The 20615-nt window shown below is 40.8% G+C and overlaps 2 protein-coding genes across 3 annotated transcripts in view; both read left to right on the top strand.

Moving 5' to 3' along the window:
* The window catches only part of LOC134646352 (FERM, ARHGEF and pleckstrin domain-containing protein 1-like), a 59157-nt gene extending 50905 nt beyond the window's left edge, over positions 1-8252 (top strand). The window contains exons 22-27 of the mRNA XM_063500225.1: positions 296-378; positions 970-1082; positions 1292-1455; positions 5228-5335; positions 6945-7096; positions 7182-8252. Of these exons, the coding sequence (XP_063356295.1) occupies positions 296-378; positions 970-1082; positions 1292-1455; positions 5228-5335; positions 6945-7096; positions 7182-7260 (699 nt within the window). The 3' untranslated portion in view covers positions 7261-8252. The remainder of the gene's footprint in view (positions 1-295; positions 379-969; positions 1083-1291; positions 1456-5227; positions 5336-6944; positions 7097-7181) is intronic.
* Positions 8253-9774: 1522 nt separating this feature from the next.
* zmp:0000001200 (dedicator of cytokinesis protein 9) overlaps positions 9775-20615 on the top strand; it is a 74119-nt gene continuing 63278 nt past the window's right edge. For both annotated transcript variants that reach the window (XM_063498482.1, XM_063498481.1), the window contains exon 1: positions 9775-10200. In XM_063498482.1, coding sequence (XP_063354552.1) covers positions 10084-10200 — 117 coding nt within the window. In that variant the 5' untranslated portion in view covers positions 9775-10083. The remainder of the gene's footprint in view (positions 10201-20615) is intronic.

Here is a 20615-nt window from a genome sequence, read left to right as displayed (position 1 = left end):
CTCAAAAAGGCCTTCAAATTTGTGAGGACCGGTGTGTGTGTCCTCACAAGTGATTGTTGGTTCTCACAAGTATAGTAGAATGCAGATTTCGGGCCTCACAAAGATAGTTAGACAGGAACACACACACACACAAATATACACACATATTTTCAGGACAGCTACACGTTTGCTTCTCTCTCGCTTCCTTTTCATCCACCCTCCCGCCTTCCCTCCTTTTCTGCCTATTTTGGTCTTTGCTGTCCTAGATACTGCAGCTCTCTAATGTCTTTTCTGTGTCTCTGTGTTCTTCTTCCAGATCAGAGAGAGTGAGGATGAGTGGGGTGTACCTCATGCCTTCACATTGGTTGGGCAACGGCAGTCCGTAGTAGTAGCAGCTAGGTACGATTGCCAGCAAACACCTTGCACCTTGAACCTAAAGTGGCAGGTTTTTTAAAATATTTTAGATGCTGTTGAGTTATATCTTTAAAAGCATCTACTTTTAGTTACAGTGAGCTCATAAAATTGTGATTTGCAGTCTTTTCCCTTTTAGCCTCTTTGGCTACACAGAGTCTGTTGCTTTACCCTCTAACAGAGGGATGTTGCCCCCTGAGAGGAGGATGGCAGGTTACTCAGAAAAGCTACTAAAAACTCATCTGCACATTTATTCTTTTTGTTAAATCAAATAAAAATAAGCTAACAGTATAAGAAAGTATACTTGGAAGATAAAAATAAAATCAATTCATAAAGCATGCAGTCAACAACAACGTGAGTTCAGTTGGGGTGTAGTGTGCTCTCATGCTTTTCCCGCCCTCAGATGTTTTGCTGATTCGCTTTGTCTCAATAAACAGATGGTTCATGTTTTACTGTTATTTAAGAGGAACATTTGGCTGGGCTAACCAGACTATTTCTGACCACCGGGCCCACCCTGCTGCGACTCTTTGTGCTTGTTTTGTTCAGCATTCTGTCCATTTGTGTGTTTTTTTCCTCCAGTTCTTTGGTAGAGATGGAGAAGTGGATGGAGGACGTAAAGATGGCGATAGAAATGGCAAAAACCAGCAACGGGCCTTCATCTGAGCTGCTGACCAGCAGCCTGACAGACAACAGTAAGTTAGTACGAAGCCACACAGCTGAATGTGAGAAGCTTGACTTTGTGATAAAGCAGCGTTAACTGTTAAGAGACACACCATGTGAGTTCCCAGATACATGCTGATTTTTGATTGGTCTGACGCTGTCTGTGTTTTAGCGCCTCTCCCTCCCCCTCTTTCATCATCCTGCTCATTGTCTAGCAGTAACAACCTACTGACTTTCCCAGAATGCCCAGAGGACTCCTCGGTGGAGGCAGAGTCCGAGGACGACATGACAGCTCCCCACGCGTCATTGGAGAAGCCCACGCCTCACCGTGGTAACACCATGGTGCACGTGTGCTGGCACAGGAACACCAGCGTGTCCATGGTGGACTTTAGCATAGCCGTGGAGGTATCAGCCAAACCTCAGACCTGCCCCCCTCCTCCTGCCCCGCTGTTTTCTTTCTCTGTTTCTGAGTGTGTGCTGTATCTGAATTCACTTTGATGATCTCTCAGTGGGAACAGTATCCCCCTTAAGCTGCTCAACAGGTTACTATATCCCATTAACTACTAATTCAGCTGGAGCATTAATGCAGAATGCCGCTTTTTTTGTTTTTAAACAAGATTAGCAAGGGTCACTCTTTTTTAAATGTCACAACACTTATTATTAAATCAGAAACAAGTTTGATTGGAACAAATAATGAAAGAAGTGTGTTTGCTCTTGAAATAAGAAACACAAGTGACTTTTTAAAGGTGCATTGTGAAGGGATCCTATTAATGTGGACTAAAATTACTGAGGAATGTTTCAGCGCCTTGTTGAATCCATCCCATGAAAAAATGAAGGCAGCTCTGAAGGCAAATAAACACATCAAACGTAATCGTAATAAAGTGGTTTGTGAAAGTATAATTGACCACTTTGGAGCAGCACTTTGAAAATTATAATTAATTTATTTTTATTTTTGTTTTGATGAAGGCAAAATAGTCAGCGACAGTTTCTTATTTACACATTAAGCAGATACAAAGCAACATTATGGCTCGTTTGGATTCCTCCTTGTAGCCATCCACACTGTCAGATCTAAAAATTCAGTCTTCCAGTAGGTATCTGTGTCCTTAAATGCCACATGCTCTTTTATAATGACAGCTAGTTGCAAACTACCACAATTAGCTCAAATTCACCATAAGTCACCATCAAGCCAAGTGAAGCTGCAGATTCAGAAACATTTCTTTAGGGTCAGTACTATAAGTTTAACTATAAACTTGTGGATTAGGACTGCTCTCATTTTTTTTTAAATTGTGCATTTTTTTTGCTAAATTCTACAGAAGAGGATTAGGGACACTGGCGGGGGTGGGGGGGGGGGGGGGGGGGGGGGGGGCAGGGCAGTGGCCACATCTTTTTTTTCCTCTTTTCCAGAATTCTGAGAAAAAAAGTCATTATTCTGACTTTAATCTCAGAATTCTGACTTTTTTTCTCAGAATTCTAAATTCATTGAATTCTGAGATTAAAGTCAGAATTCTGAGAAAAAAGTCAGAATTCTGAGAAAAATAATTCTGATGAAAAAGTCAGAATTCTGACTTTAATCTCAGAATTCTGGCTTTTTTCTCAGAATTCTGACTTTTTCATCAGAATTATTTTTTCTCAGAATTCTACTTTTTTTAGAATTCTGAGAAAAATTCTGAGTTAATTCTGAATTTAAAAAAAAGACGTGCCCACTTTTTGTTTTTTTCCAGTGGCCCTAATCCTCTTCCGTAAAATTCACGCAAACAGCTGTCTGTCGATGGAATAGTGTGAGACCAATGACAGGATGTGATGTGACGCTACCCTTATGCATAAGGTTCCTCATGCATTTGCATCAAAGCAAACACCATGGACCAGTGTTTGTGAACACATGGCTCAGCTGTACCACTGCTAGTCAACAAATCCTCCACACAGTGCTTTTAAACCGATCTGCTTCTGATCTTTTGTGTATGGGGAGTTTTTATTCATTGAATTATTTTTACGAGTTACTGTTTGATTACTTCATTTACAGCCTCGAGGAGGTTACTGTTCTCACGTTTCCTTCTTTTGGCAGTAGCCAATGTGACGTCCTGATCTAAACTCCAAACTGTGGCTTTCCTGAGTTGTTTTGTCCTTTTTCTTCTCTTCCCGGCAACTCTGACCGTCTATAAATAGAGAGAGAGAGCAGTACGTAGATGTGCTAAACGTCCTCATTCGCATTAACAGAACGGATCCTGTTTTGGGATGTAGCGTTCCTACAACCCAGCTGTGTCCTGATCTAGTTCTGCTCTTCCTCTGTAGTTGTAACAATGTCCTCTTCACAGCCTTGCCTGGACACACCGTCGGCCTGAGTGTTAACCCCTGCCACTGCATGCTTGTGTTTCACCTACTCAGTCTCTGTGTTTCTGTCCCTCCTTCCCTCCCTGTCTGTTTTTTTCTCCCTCTCTGTCTCTTTCTCTCTCTGTCTGTCTGTCTTTCTTTCCCCCATACGTCTGTGCATTCCTCCGTGGTAGAGGAGCCTAGTCCAGTCAGTGAGAATAAGACCCCCCTGGTGGGGCCCCCGAGTGGCCAGGGACCAGTGCCTCTGTCTGTTATCTGCTGGTACCGTGTTCAGAGCCTCTCCTTTAGTGAATCCTGCAGGAGTCTAGAGGTAAAGGAGCCAGGCAGACAGGAGAGGCCCTGTGTTTATGTTTTATTTGAACTGTATCGCAGGAAGCAAGATTTATAGAGAGGAAATTGAAATTAAAGTTGTAGCAATACCTCATAGCGACATAGTGAAATTTATGGTATTAACACCACTATTAAAGACTTTAATTAAGCATAATTTATTGCAGAGGGGCCAAAACTGTGATTTTTCCTTTCTGCCTTATAGTTATTCTTTTAAACCAGTGATTCAGAACTAGACATGCTGGGGTTAAATAGAAAGTTTATGTAGTAGCCCAGCCAAAAATCCCCTCGCCATTGTGAGAGCTCATCTACTCCCACAAGTCTTAGAAAGTTTAGACACAAAATGGCTCTTAAAAATCAGTTTTTGTGTCTTTAGTGTTAAAATATCTTCTCTTGTATATGTTGGATGTGTTTTCAAGGCTTGGTTCCCAAAGTAAGTCTGTCACACTTCCAAAAAAACCACACAGGTTCAACAATTTTTCCTTTCTGATAAAATTCCTCCTGTTCTTACTGCCAGTGAATTTAATGGTAATTAATCCACAGTCCTTATGAAGTTCAGTGCATGTCACAGCTGGATTTTAAGAAAACTTTTTGTAGTGTCCTTGTGTTACATTCACTGTAATACAACTTCATGAAGAAACACTGTCATACTCTGCGGGATTGTAGAGCAGGTGTGGACGACCAGAAGAAAATATGGAGTGAATCTTCTTTTCTTTTTTTTTATAGTTAATATTTGGTAAGAATTGCTGGCTTTTTTTTTTAAACACAATTTTCTTTTTCCTGGAAAAATGGGAAATATCGATTTAATCTGAAGATTTCAGACTGTAGAAGCTTCAAATTTGGGGTATATTTCTGCACCGAATCTAAAATTTGTACCTTCGTTCTTACATACTACAGGCAAAATGGGAACAGACTGTCTGTTAATGGTCAGTGTGAAGAGGAGGAATAATTATGCAGGCTTCAGTGTGTTTAATCATTATTTGAGTATGTCTAATTCATTTAAATGAATGAATTTGACCACACTGTGTGTGTCAGATTAGGGCGGGAACCTTTAGTATATCTGATCTCCTCGTGTTGGTGTTTGTCCAGGATCAACATTGCATCTGGCCAATCGCATTTTTATGATGTCATAGCATTGCGATTTGGAAAAGACCTGCCCATGGTTGGGGGTTAGGGTTATGGGGTTTTGTGGTTAGCGTTACGATGTGGTTTGTGGTGTGATGGTGTTTTCACATCGCAAAGCTATGACATCAGTACAATGTGATTGGTCACTTGTAATGTTGAACCTGAGGCAACATTAGTTTTGTTGATCTGAGAACAGCAACAACACGACGACATCAGATCATGTTGGAAGCTATACCTAGTAAAATGAAGCCTCTTTAGAAAAGTAGACAAAGTAGCTTGATTGCATGTTTGAAAGTTCAAAGTGCAGATAGAAGTTAAATTTCACGAGTGTTGCACTAACAGTGAGATATGGAGGGCTTTTAAAGCGTCAGAATCAGGCTTGTTTTCCTCTTTGTAGAATCAGCTATCAGGAAACTTACTGAGGAAGTTCAAGAACAGCAACGGCTGGCAGAAGCTCTGGGTTGTCTTCACCAACTTCAGCCTGTTTTTCTACAAGTCTCACCAGGTAAGGAGTACACGTTCTCAAAGTCCTGTTGTTTGACTGTGAGGATGGCGGTGCGCTCCCTCGTCTGGTCTTGAAAGCATCACATCTCGGTGTGAAATATCGAATCTGTGTGCCGTATTTGAGGTAAATGCGTTTTCCCATGCAGTATTTCATACTGTGAATTTAAAGAAAAATAATGCCACTCCTAAACTTTATAAAAACTAACACTCCCTCTGTGTATTAAAGGCTCATGAAGTTAGCACAAATTATGTGGAAGACCAAATTTTATGGAACAGTTGCAAGCAAATTAAATGTGCTGCACACGTTTGAGTTGAAAAGGCTGTTGTAAAATATGCTCTCAATGCTCTGCAATGGAGAGTTGTGCGCCTTCCAGTAAAGGTGAAAGACAGCAGTGGAGCTTTTCCATTACTACCCCTCAGCGTTGTGTCGTTGATGGGGTATTGTCGTTACCCTGCCGGGCCGCCGGATGACAACACGTAGGACTTTCAAATTGATACCATAGGTGTGTCTGCTAAAACTCTCGGAGGAATTCAAACCCCAGTGACCTCAACCTCAAGGTTAGAGGTCAAGATTTCTGAAAATCTTGTGAATGCAATAATTCGATAAGGATGTTGCTAGGATTTAAAAATTGATACCATAGATCTATCTACTATAAGGCTGAAGGGAGCCACTGGCTGCTACTAGTATGTTTTTTTCCAGAAGGCAGCCGAGAAAATAATTTAAAAATATCTCATGTGGACGGCTTCGGTGATACCTGAGGGTGGGCTGTAGCAGCCAGGGCTCGAACTATAAATGCATGTAACTGAACAAAAAATTCACAAAGAATAAGATACAACAATTAAAATAGTATAACTACATAAAGCTAAGTAGGAGCAAGCCTGAACAGGTGGTTCTTAAGTTTTGGGTTCCACAATTTGGGGGCCACAATCTCAAAAGCACAGTCCTCCTTTGTCTTTATAAACAGATTTATAGAAAGCACTTAGGTGTAGAAAAAAGTGCTTGTGTGAATGGGTGCATGAGACATGTTGCATGTTTTCTGCTCAAGTAGAGCAGACAAGCACTACAGAAGGACCAGCCCATTTACTATACCTGCTACAAAGCGAATGAAGATGCCGAAATCTTACACCAAAGCTAAAGCTGCATTAGTTCAGAAACTAGAACACTTGATTCACCCAAGTTTAGACTAGCTGTCAAATTTGTTGTGCTTTACACGAACAGCCATGTGCTTCTCAGATCTTTACAAAATGTGCACTTTCAGCAAAAAGGGTATAAAAAACAAAAAGTATAGGATTGTTTTTGATACTAAATAATGCAGTGCCAGGCCCACGTGGATTTAGAGCAGAGTTTTATAAAAATCTAAGCTTGTCCTTTGTGTATATGATTAATTACTCATTTGTTTTTCAGTATTTTCTCACAGCAAGCCTCATTGGATCCCTCTGGGAAACCACCAGAGGGATGACATAATTGCATTATTATGGAAGAGATTGTGTCATATTTTGCCCCATCTACATTTTTGATGTCTGTTACTTAGTCTGTTGATTCATTTTGAAATTATTTACAGGATATAATCCAAATTATTTAAATCACTTTTGTTTTTCCCCCTCTCTAGGATGATTACCCATTGGCCAGCCTTCCACTGCTCGGTTACTCGGTCACCGTCCCCTCTGAGTCCGAAAACATCCACAAGGACTATGTCTTCAAGCTGCATTTCAAGTCCCACGTCTACTACTTCCGATCAGAGAGTGAATACACATTCGAGAGGTACCAAATACGTCATCTTTTAAAAGTTTTCTTTCATCCTCGATGTTTCAAGGACTGATTAAAAAGCCCTTTCTCTGCCCTTTAGGTGGATGGAGGTCATCCGCAGCGCTACTGTCCCCTCAAGTCGAGCTCGTGGTCTGAACGGCAAAGAGACCCACGCTTAATGAGTTGGCTCACCTAGTTTCCATACTCTTTCTCCTTCGGGTGGCATCCGCCCGTCCTGTCCCACTCCGGACTCTTTGCTTTTCTTTTCTACGCATATCTGGGACATTTGTACATGTGTCCATGCACATTTGGTGCTTTTTAATGCTTTAATGGTGACATGTCCGCTGGTTTAGACTGCATCAGAGACTGCATTTTTGGCATTTTTACTCTCAACTCTGAAACCTCTTTTTAAGGATGTCATTTTATACTGTTTTCTAATGGTCTGAACCACTTCCTCTATTTCTGGTTTTACATGTTTGTCATCGGTTGTTTTTAAATGCAGGAACACATTGATACTAGATATTCAGTATTCTTTCTTAGATGGTTTAACTCTCACTGCATTGTCATAAACATTTTGTCTACGTGTTCATTCTACGGAAAACGGTCACCCTTTAACAGCTGATGCTCTGATCACACTTGGCCCAGCACAAAAAGAAGGAAATGAAATTATTTTGTCGTATTATTGACGTAAACCTCGACATTGTGGCCAGGGGTGGCTGCCATCACCACTGATGCCGTTTTAAGTGAAGTAAATGTTCTATTTGCTGAAATTTGTTGTATGATTCCAATCACAGAGTTTTGCTTTTTTATATATATATGCATATATATAAATTAACTCTGAAGTTCCCATTCAGTTGTGTGAGAAAATGTGAGATGTGCTCATAATCGCTGCGTTATGATGGCAAGTGTAATTGAAAGCTTTAAGGATTATGTGCAAAACAAAACAGAAACTTTCAGTTCCAAGCGACGTTGCCCTCACAAAACTAGGCTGCCTCCCCATATAAACACAGATCTGTTTATGGGTCTGAATGAATGGAAATATGCATTTGACAGGGTTTTGCAGTGAAGTATATGAGATGGAAAACCTCAGTTCTGCCTAGAATTGCAGCGTTTTTTCCAGACAGCAGAGAGCTCTTTGGAAATGAAAGCAATAAAAAAAAACATACTCAAACTCGGATTGTTGCGAGTTCTGTGTATTTTTTCCAAGTACAGAGGCAGGGGTGATTTTCAGTAGGTAAAAGCAGATGCGCAGTGTGTTTATGGCTCTGTTGGCTGTGGCCTGCAGATGGCATCACTGACCAAGAAAGTTTTCTCAGTCAAGCCATCACTGCACAGTGTCCCTTCTGTTCTGTACTCTTTGTGGGGAGGATACACTGCTATCAGCAGTGACTCCCATCCAGGGCTAACAAATAACTCTACTGCACAGGGAGTTAGCCAAAGATTAGCTTAACTGTGACTGATCGCACTTGAACAGGTTTGAACAGAAAAGTTAACAATGAAGTTAAAGTAATGTATAAGGAGTAGAAACTGGCAGCAAAAATCAATACAGTTATTTTTAATGGTAAAATAGCTAAAATAGCTTACAAAACGTATGGCTAACGGTGTTAGCTAATCGGCAACTGCTGGAAGGTTTTGCTGTAATATTAGCAAACAAATATAACTGGAAACCTGAAAGGACGTGAATAAGCAATTGAAGGATGGGATGAAATTACATTAATACATTTAGCTCTTTGGCTAGCAATTCATAAACTGATAGCTAAAAGCTGAAATTGTTAGTTAAAGGTAAGGCTTAACCGTTTAAATTGCTACATGGTAAATAAAGGTAGTGGACAATAGTTTTAAAAGGCTAATGGAGGTAAAGTGAAAGTTATTATACTTTTTATGTTTATTTCTTTTTGAGTTTTTGTTTTGTTTTCATTTGGTTTTCTGGGGAGATTTGCTCATTAAACAGGTTTAAGATAATGATTACTATACCAACACTTTGTGCAGGGAGTTAACTTACAAAAAAGCATATGCACCAAAGTCTCTGATCCTACATGTGTTGACAAACTTGACCACATTGACATAAACTAAACGTAAACACAACTTAAGGATTTTCATTTTAGTTTCATATAAGCACACAGTATATTTTAGTCAGCTTCTTTTAAAGGATGGTCTTTTTTCAGTTAAATAAAATATCATTTCCCGGTTTTAGTTATTACTTTACTTTTAGATATAATAATTTGAGTAAAAAATGAAAATAAAGATAATCAGATGAAAAGTGCAGCTAGAAGGCTTCTCTCTTATCCTTCTATACAAGTACTTGGGAGTACTCTTTTCGTCTTTAACTCACAAGTAGTACATAAATTCAGTCTTTTATAGTGTGTCACTGAACCAGTTCAGTTATTTTCAATATAATCTGTTTTTTGTAGTAGCTTTGGAAAACTGGCCTATAAAACAGTACCGTTTGATACTGTTTTAAAGGCCAGTTTCCGGTGTCACAAAAGAGGAATGTTGTGATGACACTCCAGAGGCTTGTTCGCCACGGTTGTGATTTTTGTGGTAATGGGGAAGCATTGATCCAGTCATTCATACTGTAACTGCACGCAGTCCAAAGTCCAGGCCCACCAGCTTACACACACACACAGCTAGCAAGTGGGCAGGACTTCAAGCCGGTAAGAGGCGGAGTGCGCAAGGGAGAAAACAGATTATACATCTCTTGCCTGGCGCTGGACGGCCAATGAAACGCTACTCAAGAGGACACTTTATTGTGTCAACAATACCCCATAGGAGAAGGCAGAGTTCCGGAGCGATGCGGCATGTGTTGATTTTCAAGAACGAAAACTGAATCGAGGAATGGGAGCGTCGTACCAGCGGCCACACCACAACATGACCCAACTTCAAACTCGTGGTGCGCACTAGCGGCGATCGAAGGCGCGGATAAGCCGATGATGAGTTTCCTGTAAACTGTGTTGATAAAACGCGTGGATTGGACGGTAATTGATCCCAAGGGGCGCGTAGTGATGGCCACTCCGGTGCATCCGGAGACCAGGAAATTTACGCGGGGTCTGGGTAAACCTGGCACCGCGGCTGAACTCAGGCAAAGTGTCTCGGAGGTGGTGAGGACGTCGGTGCTGGTCGTAAGTACTCACCTTAACTCCCACTCCTCCTCTTCGCCACAGCGGTCACTGTCATCAGTGTCTGTTAAAACTTTATGGAGCAATGAGAGACCTGCTTTTTCTTACGCACAGTTTTAGGAGAAAATAACTGACTTCAGATCAGTTGAGCAGGACTACGCGTGCCTTTTAGGGTGATATAATTAAGGTTTAAGTATACCCCAGACACACTTGGAGTAATATGGGTAACAGGCTCCCACACAGCTTTGAACAATATTTGGTAGACTGTTGATTATAAACCATAATATATATTTTTAACAAAAACAAACAACGTTTTCAGCTACCTCCTGTTTGCATTTTATACAAAACATTTGGAGCTCATCATGAATGCTGGCAATATTTAAATCCTTCACTTTCATTCTCACCCTGTTGACTTCAGACCAGCTGAGTTAGAGCACGTGGGCATTATGAACGGGGGGGTGTGTGTGTGTGGCCGGGGGGGGGGGGGGGGGGGGGGGATTTTTATTTTTTTTTAATGAATGAAGATATGGGTGACAGAAAAATGTAATCGGTCACTTCCGTTTGGAATTGTTTTGAAACAACAAGGGCTGACTCAACGAGCTTTCCAGTTAAAGCAGATAGATTACCAGTCCAAATATACATTTAAAGACCAAGGGAAACATGATTATCACATATACATGAGAGCATAGGATGAATCAAAGGATCTCCCATTTAAATGTAGGACTGGAAATGAATGAAAGTGAAATAAAACAACAGCCACAAAAATAAACATGTAGAGTAATGAATTGATTTGTATTTATAAGTAGGTTTTGCATAATAGACAATAGGCTTTTGCAAGATGTTCAACATTACAGAAGAATATTGTCTTTATTAGGCTCAGGTATGTATGCCATTCCTTTCCTAGAGTCTGTAGAGAATCAGTGCATGTTCAAAGTCCTGTGTGTCAATGAGGGCATCACTTCACAGGGCTGCACCGAGATGACATAATACGGCTTCACAAAGGAAAGCACGAGGCTCCAATTTCATGCTTCAGACACATATAAAGTGTCCAGTGACAGTGACAACATCTGGGTGACGAGGACCTGAAGCCTACCTGCTCGGTATCAGTTTTCCTCAGAGCTCAGCTTGGATAAAGGAGTTGACCCTTTTGTTGTGTCCAGAGTGCGTTCGGTGTTTGGTGCTCCGTCTGATTGTTCCAGCTTTCCTGGAAAAAAAAAAAAAAAGCTGCTAGGCAACTGAAACGTACACCGTCCAGGCTTTCTGTCAGGGAAATGGAATCCTGAGTCACGATCCCAGACATCCAACCACACCTTCATATTATTTATTCATCCTCACTCTGGTGCACTGCCAGGGACGCCTAAGGGAGGAGAAGAGAAATGGATAGAAGAATGCGTGTTGGGAAATCAACATGCTCGAGGAAGACTGAAGTAACTTGTAGAAACTCTGCGGGGGATTTTGTTTTGCGGTTGCCCGAGAAGGCTTTGAGGGAGGGAGGGTGGAGGAAATACAGACAGCAGATTTATTGAGGATAATAAATTAATGGGAAATAACAACTTTAATATCATTTCAAAACTAGTACCTGCCATCTCTTAGACTCCAGCCCTTTGTATATGACCTTTTTAGACATGAATGCATGGCTGCAACTTGGAGTTCAAGTGTTTGCTGAAGCTTCTCAGTGGGATAAGAATGCGACTGCACACAAGACCACTGTCCACGCAGCTTGTAATTAATTCCTCCATAAAACATGTAAATACCACAGCAGGAATGGAGGGATCTGTTTTCAAGGACATAAAGGAGAGCTTGTGGTTGTTGTCACCCATCCTGCTTGAAGCCATAATGATGTTTTCACGCGTAAATGTTGCTACATGTTTAAAAGCCTGGAAACATATTATAATGTACTGTAGAGGACTTGCATATCCACTGATTGTGGATGTTTGTTAGCTGTGTTTTGGACTCAAGTGGGCAGTGCTGTATCTTTCACTAACAATTAGTGCGCTTTCGTGCAGACAGACACGGTTTAGAGGCTCTGTTTTTCTGTTTGAGTGGAGACACACTTGCAGTACCCCGGAGCCCTCAGCTGAGCCCTCTGTTTCTTCACACTTTAGGCATGCTGAGGACGTCATTGGCTCCATGATTGCTGTCACCAACTTTATATTTATTTTTACTAGTACTGCACTTTGATTCAGCATTCCCTCACTGTCTTTGTGCTACGTAGAGCTAGAGTATAGTGTAGTTAACGTATTGGCTGATTAGTGTACCATAAATCCAGGGCAAATTGATGGAAATGTTTAGTTAGTGTATACAGTGTACGAAGCAGCTAGGGGGGCAGTTGTGTAAGTGTAATCAATAGTCCCAACTGCCTGTCACCTAATGGTGATATACTCAGATCCTCAGTGTTCCTGCTATGTGCCTGACCCGAGGGAGCTGTACACCAGATGGGTGTCATTATGTGGGAGTGATGCTATTAGCCGTCTATGGCCAGTATGTACGCAGCTCTGCAACCAGAGGGGAAAGTGGGGCTGTCATTTATGCTCTGCAAAGACGAGCATTAACATGTAGAACTATCACCAGAATACACGTGTCGCTCTATAGCATAGTGCTTTTGGAATTAAGCATAAGAGATTTTATCAGTCTTATCCCCAGTTGTAGAAAAGGTGTTGTTATTTTAAGGAGAACAACCATTTCAACAACGCAGCACTCCCTCTTTCAAGTCAGCATCTTGGACAGTTTAGGTGCCCCTTAGGCTGTTTGGCAGGTAGACTGCTTTCCTGTCGTTTGAGATTCGTGTTGCTGTATAGTGTGAAAAGCAACATTTTTAGATTGTCTTTCCTTAAGGCAAACATTGCAAGTAATAAGAGCCTGCATAGAAGCTGCAGCGTTAAATGTCTTGATGATGGCATTGCTGACTCTCTTCCAACTGTGAATGAAAACTGTACAATAATCTGCTTTTGTCAGCCCTCTGGACCGCACCTGCACACCTCTCCTCTTTAGCTTTTTTTTTAAGAGTCTGTAAATTTTCCCAAGATGTGGAAATTCCAGAAATACCTCAGATGGGTGTGTTACTCTAAGTAGGGCTATTTTTCAAACAATGCAAATGTGCCAGAGAATTTATTTCTCCCTGTTTGGATCTTTTGCCATGAAAAAAACATGTTCTGTCATGCAGGGAAGCTGGATTTGTTAGCCATTCAGTTTGCCAAAAAATGTGCTTGAGCAGCTGGAACCACAATGAGACGAATTTAAGGTTAAAGCACCGCAATCATGAATCAACTCATTATCTGAGTTTATCAAATCAGTAGAAAAGAAAGTAATTAGTCTGCTATGTTTTGTCTCCTTGGAGCAGATGCTAGCTGTCACATAGGCTGTAGCACCGAGCCAGTCAGAAGATTACCGTGTTGTGTTGCGAGGCCTAAGCAGCTTGACCTGCCCGTGCAGTCCCTGCTCTGTCTACCTCTATAAGGAGCACTGGTATCAGAGTAAAAGTGCGCATAAGCTGCTTCTGCTGCCCCGTTGGTAAATGGTACCCTGCGAAAGCAAAACCTGGGGGGTAGAGATTGGAGAGCAGATGGGTCAATAATACATGAGACTGCTTTAGTAACCACTGCACCCATTAAGAGTCTCATTCCCATTTGTTCCAGATTAGACAAACTGAAAACTATGATGCTGTTTGGTGCCAAATTCCCCAATTCCTGTTGAACTTTAAAACACCTAAGAGTATTTTTAGTTCATAAGAAGCAGAGATCCCTGTGCTGCCTCAGAGCTCAGACCATAGTGACATCTCTGAATCTTACTATAAAAATACTGCGCAGTGAAGCTTCCTTCATGAAAGGCAGTTTTTGTTCAAACTGGAGAGGTGTTGATAGGTCTGCATGGGCATTATGAAACTTTAGCTTTTGGTATGGTCTTATTGGTGCAGGTCTTTTGGTTATCTTGCCACACCACCTGCGTTGCTTCAACAAAGGTGATTAATCATAGTGAGACAGCTTTTGGTCTTAACTGAGCTTTGGCTAAAACCTGTATATACTTACTGTGTTTGGTGGATAAGCTAGTTTTGTATCATACATGTGCGTTTAAAAATTGCAGATTGGAGTCAGATAATTGGATGACGCTTAAGCGGCTGAATAACATTTTAAATATTGTTTCATCAGGCAAAAAGAAGATTTACTTATTTTCCTTGAGCACTTTAGCACCACAAATGTAAATGGGTTTAGGCTTTTAACTTTTGAGCCATGTGTCAGATTATAAAATCACTAAAAATTGAAAACTTGAATTAAAGAACAGAACTAAACATGTTTAGTGATGGTAAAATTGCTCATGGTTTTAATATGTTGTGCTTACCAGTTTAAATCGTGTCATTGCTTAAAGTTGTGCATAAAAGGTACGATAACTTTTAAGCTATTAAGCAACCCTGTCGAACTACTGGGGCCGTTTCTGGCTAGCAGCTGCATTTATTTATTATGTAAATACAGCTTTGTTATGTATTTGTTATGCGAAATGAAAAACACTGAATGATCTCATGTTCTTTGCAAAAAGTTTCCTTCTGTCATTGTTTTAATTTTGTCATCTGAAAGTCATTGGCTGTCCTCACTGGCTAAACAGGTTTTGAAAATAGGCAGTGTGGCAATTTCTGTATATTTTTCAGATTTTCTGGCCATTTTATTTCTTGAGTATCTTGGATACGGCTCTTTGAACTTAATCTGTGAAAGCAGAAACAAACAGTCACCTACGTTTTATTTCCTAGAGTCATACTAAATCCACTAAAGAGTTTTAAGCTAACGTTCCAGGTGTGCTAATACAACTTTCTGTACAGTAACCACGCAGGATTCAAACCTCCACCAGAACCATTTATAGGCGGTGATGGATGACTTGTGGAATGGAGGCTTTAAGAAAAGTGCAAAATCAAAAAAATAATAAAACACACCCATCAGACTCACTGTGAAATTTGTCTGCCTGGATTTTGGCACGTCTCTTGGCAGTTGTGATTATAATCCAAACCAGATTTGCCACTCGGGGCTTTTGCAGTTAAGTGTGGGAAGCTTGAGAATTCCTCAACTGAGCATAGAAATTTTGGGGAGAATATAAAGCACTCAGTCAAAAAAATTTAAAGGATTTCCTCCATTCAGGCTAGGGCTACTCCAGTTAGTTCACATAAATATTGCAGTAGCAAAGCCAACTCAAATGATCCACAGGCCAGACAGACAGATTTTGTTCCAGTGCAAATGAAAACGAATTACATGTCACGGGCACGAATTGACAGTGTACTTTAACCGCATGTCAAAGTAAGTGTTAAATATTAAGTTAGAGCCAGAAATGAATCCCAAAATATCAATCGTGGTCACACCGTGAAATTACTTAATGATTTCTTGGCTCGGTGTGAAAACGAGGGCATTCTTTACTGCTTTAACAAATCTGTGTACTCTGACATCTGTAATCTAGTGATTTTTACCTCAGTTGCTAAGCAGAGTGGCAGTACTCCTTCTTCCTCCATGCAGTTAGTGGGGATAGGTTCATTGGAAACTCTAAATTGTCCATAAGTGTAAATGTGGGTGTGAATGTAAGTGCGAATGGTTGCGGATAGGCTCCAGCCCCCTCCGCGACCCTGAAAAGAATAAGTAGCAGAGAATGGGTGGATGGATGCTTAAGCAGAATTCACACGCACCCAGTATATTGCATGTACACAGATCTACATTTTTCATAAGTGAATAACACTTACTAGCCCCCTGAACTCACTCTCCAAAATCCTTCATCCTGCCTGAGCGGGAAGTGCCCATAACTTCCTGTCCTTCATATTCTGGTGGGAGAGCAGAGGCCTAACTTTTCCTAGATAGAGCCAGTTTCCTGTACTTGGGCTGAACAGAAGTGCTGGGCAGGGCTCAGCATTAAACCGCCCACTCTGTCTGAGTGTTCTGCCTGATAGAGCAGAGCTGTTTTGGAGCACACGAGAGGTTACCATAACAGAAAGAGCCTGCTGAAGAGCCTGGCCAGTGGGTGTTTTCCTGTTAGCAAGAGCATAGCAGCACTCTGGGACTTGTTTTACACTCCCCCCCCCCAATTCACCCAAATGGCCTTTTTGTAAACACTTCTATTATTCATAATGCAAAAGGCAATGATGGAGGCATTCCTACTCAGCTGTTTCTATTTCTGAAAGTTTTTCCAGTTAAGTGTTCTGCTGAAGTGAAATGATGGCTGGATTTCTTCCGTAATGACTTTGACAGTTTGTTTCTCTTAACCATCCAAATGGAGATTAGCATGGACGAAAGAAGGCTTAGGGTGGCCGTCGCCATTATGGAATCTTATAACATTTATATAAATCCTCATGTATTTATTTATTTATTTAATTTTTCTTATGCATACAGTGCACATCTGTCTGAATCCAGGCTGCTCTCCCATCTTACTGTTGAGACACTCATCCTGATGCTATGGAGCCACAATTGTAGCCCATTATCAGCAACAGCTTGGCAATCAACAAGCGTATTGCTCTGCTTCCATCCTCCAGGCCATTAAGGTTGCTATTTTTAAGCTAGCAGAGCACACACCTCAATGCAGCTGGCGAACGCCATCTTCCCTCAGTCATCATTATGTTGTTAATCCAGTTTTTCTTCCTGTTCTACGCTGGCAGCAAATTTGCCATCATCATCTCTAATCTAATAAGGAAATGGATTTGAATGAATGGAACAGAGTTTGTTGTTTATGCATCGTACAAATATGCAAAGGTTGTTTTGTATCTTTTGCGATGTGCGAACACACCTTGAAACAAGTGTTTGCAACATGATGTCCTCCAGTTTTAGCCACGCTATCAACCTGATGCTGACTCTTTGTTACACAAACTTCTAAATGGAAAAATTTTAGCACAGGCATGGGATGAATTCTAGATCCCAGAAATCTAGAGGGATCGTCCAGTTGAAGTTTTACTTTCTCCAAATAAACCTTCAGCTCTAACTCACAAACTAGGACAGTTAAGACATATCAGCACTCCTGTGCCTAATCCTACATCTCCCATTACTCACTAACATGTAGATTCTTATTTTAGTATTTGCTCTAAATCAGTCCTTCTCTCTAATGCATACAGTTATCTTCTAAGAATAGACCCACATTTCTAACGACAGTCGATTCAAATGCGTTCTCGTTTAGCCTCCCCTCCATCAGAGCCCTGAGAAGTAGTCTTTGTTGGCCTAACACTTGTATGGGTGTCACCATTACAAACAAGTCTTTACATGGCTCAGCCCACACTGGGGTAAGTGAATGAGAAAATGTATCTGGCGTATGGATACTCTCGAGGCCACCATCACTTATTCATTAGTTTTGCAACAGGCCGAGCAGAGCAGAGAGGTGATCCTAGTCCAGCCTAAAACCCCTAAGGCAAAACTGTCACCCTCTGCGTGCAGGCACAGGCCTACAGATTAAGCTCATTGGATTAAATCCTGAAAGCACGACAACTCCCGTGACTATAGACTAACACGTCCGTGTTGGCTTATGGAAAATGTCTAGAAAGAGCAGACTAATGACTGGCAAATTTCATTTTAAGACCCTGCGTGTTTCTTTTTTGTGAGGATTTAGTCTCTATCCCCCTCATGGTTTGCCTATAAAAGTGATGTTTCCCTCCCATCTTTTAATGCAGCTGACCATTAACTCTTCATTGTGGGAACATGTCTGTTGTAGCCAGCCATAAGGGTGCACTGTAGAATAACACTCCACTTTTTATTTTCTGAATCACTGGAAATTGAAAGTAAAGTAAATGGTTTGGAGATTTTGAAGCGTGGAGTTGACTCAAAGTTTAACGTTTTCTGCTTGGTAAGGTTTTAAAAACTTGTATTTTTGAGTGCTAGTAGTCATAGGATGGGGAAACTGAGTCTATTAGTCTGGAAACTCATGTCTTTTCTAACTAAAACATCTTGATAAAAGCTGATGGATTTATATGAACTCATGTATAGATGTTAATGGCTTTCTCTTGACTTGTTCTGGAGTCACCACGAGGTCAACATTTGTGGTTTTTAGTGGAGCTATTTGACCAATAACTAAAGTAATAACTTACGGTAGTCTGTTGTCTATATAGTGTGTTTACTTGACAGATGCTAAGTTCAGTTTTTAATGTAATAATGTTATGTGGCTCAGATTTTAGTCTCTATCAGTTCCTGAAGGAAATACGTGGTTCTAACAGCTAATGACTCCAGTATGTCCCAGCTAATAGCTAAATGATCTGTCTGCTGTTTGGTTCTGAGCAGGTATACTACAGGAGGTAAACAATGCTGTAATCCAGCTTACTGTTTGGCTGTCTGGGCCACAAAATGTAAATTTTCAACCAAACAGTGAACTGAAACTCACTATAAAACTCTATAGTGACATTGGATGTCACTGTTGTCATCCAATGTATTGTTATCTTAAAAGGTTATCCAGTCAGTAGAATTACTTAAAATAGAAGCATTTACTTGTTGCTTTCACACCTGTCTGTTTTATCACTCATGCCTAGTGTCAAGCAAAGAGTCCGCTCTGCCTGAGAGTGACCTCCCATCACACCCGGATCAGCTGAGGTCAGATATTGTGTTTCACAAAGGGATGGATTAGCACATAATTAGCAAATACGAAAGCTGGTTTCCTGTATTGATTTAGATCTATGACTGTATAAATTAACTATAAATGGAGAGTATGAGCTTGTTCTGGCCCTTGCAATTCAAAACCACTTCAGTCAGACTGGACAGCAATTTAAAATACTGCATTATTTTTTAGTTTTGTTTTTTTTTTCTTTTTTCAACTGGAGTCAAAATGATTACTGTTCCATGCTGACGATGGATATTCCTGTGACGTGTGTGAGGAAACTACACAAGATTCTTGCTCTGTGTCTATATTTAATTGTCATGTGACTACGCTGATGAAAGTGAAAGTTGCTTCTGATGTTATTGTTCATGTGGGATTTCCCTGAAAGTTGTTCTGGCTCATAGGTGTCATCAGCTGGGCAAACAGATGAAGCTTAGAGGCACCTTAACATGTCGTTAAAGTGAGCCATTACCAATGATTTTCCCCTCCCTCCCGCCTGCTGTTAGCTTAATTAAACCAAGTCTAAGTTCTCAGAATTCACTCTTATAGCTTTTTGCACTGTGTGGATGGGACCTGCCAGCCAGAGGGGATGAACTATAATGACTTTTCACCAGGCCGACTGCATAGCTAGCATTCCTCGCTTGGACACAGTGTAGGCCAGAGTGGGATAGTGAGGGGGAGGGATGCAACCTACAGAGGGCGGAGCAGGGGAAGATGGTTTTAGGGCACGGTTTTCACCTTATCTTTTGGTTTTCTTCTCCACAAAGAGGAAAACATCAAAACAGGATTGGAGACTATCATGGTTATGGGCTCAGCATCACTTGGATCGTAGCATATCATGATCAGGCTATTTTACACTACAGTCTATTGAATGACTAACGGTTACTGTTGTTGGATCTTAAAAATAAAAAGTATGCATATATTTAACTAAATATAGGATTTTACAAGACAGCTGTAAGTTGTGTTTTTTCTTCTTGTTTTAACTAGTGAGTACTCAAACATTTTTTGGTGTAACTGTCTCTAGTTACAGCTCCCGAATGACTTTTTTTTGGAGAGAAAAACCAGGGAAAATATCAGGCTTTCAAACGTTTTTGAGATATTAATCTTTAAAAATTTGCCTCCGATTTAAGTGTTCGAAAAAGACACTAAAACTGGGTGGATGGTCTGCTGTAAAAAAGTACATACCTAGAATAATATTTGATGTTTTATTACATCATAATGCTTAAATTAAGGGGAATGGAAATCAAAGGTGGCTGAACAGTAATTGTTCTATAATGTCATGATTTGAGATGGAACGACCCGACATGAACTGAGGTGAAGGTGGCTGATGGACCATTATGTCGTTCCCATCTAGAGATTTGTCTCCTGCAACCAGGTTACAAGCTGTGTCTGAGAGGTCAAGAGGTGATTAATGGGATTTGAAGTTCAAAACAAAGAGCTGGAATAACTAGCAAGTCATAGCCTCCCACAGTGTGAGACGCTTCCACCAAGACACAGTGTTTGTATCGGTGTATACTTATTCTGTCAAAGGCCGGGCGCTTCCATACAAAGTTTTGACAAGCTGTTGGATGTAAAAGGAATGTTAATGAGTTTCTGTAGTTTCCCATTTAGTAAAAAACAGTCCACATGAAACACTGAGTTCCTATTTTTCTTTTTCCTTGTAAAGCTGACATAAGCCTATTGTGCGCTCCCTGCCCACAATAAACAAATGAGTTGTATTTTAACTGACACATTCACTGAGGTTAGGGGCTTGTATTCCTAAACGGTCCTTCATCCTCTGTTATATCAGCTGACATTCACAAAACTGAGAAGGAGGAAAGCCGCACAATAGCTTGAAGACATAAATGAAGGTCTTACACAGTAAGCAGTCATGTGACCTTGATAATGTG

This window comes from Pelmatolapia mariae, linkage group LG16_19 (genome assembly GCF_036321145.2).
Source record: "Pelmatolapia mariae isolate MD_Pm_ZW linkage group LG16_19, Pm_UMD_F_2, whole genome shotgun sequence".
NCBI classification, from domain to species: domain Eukaryota; kingdom Metazoa; phylum Chordata; class Actinopteri; order Cichliformes; family Cichlidae; genus Pelmatolapia; species Pelmatolapia mariae.
This window is presented reverse-complemented; position numbering and strand designations above follow the sequence as displayed.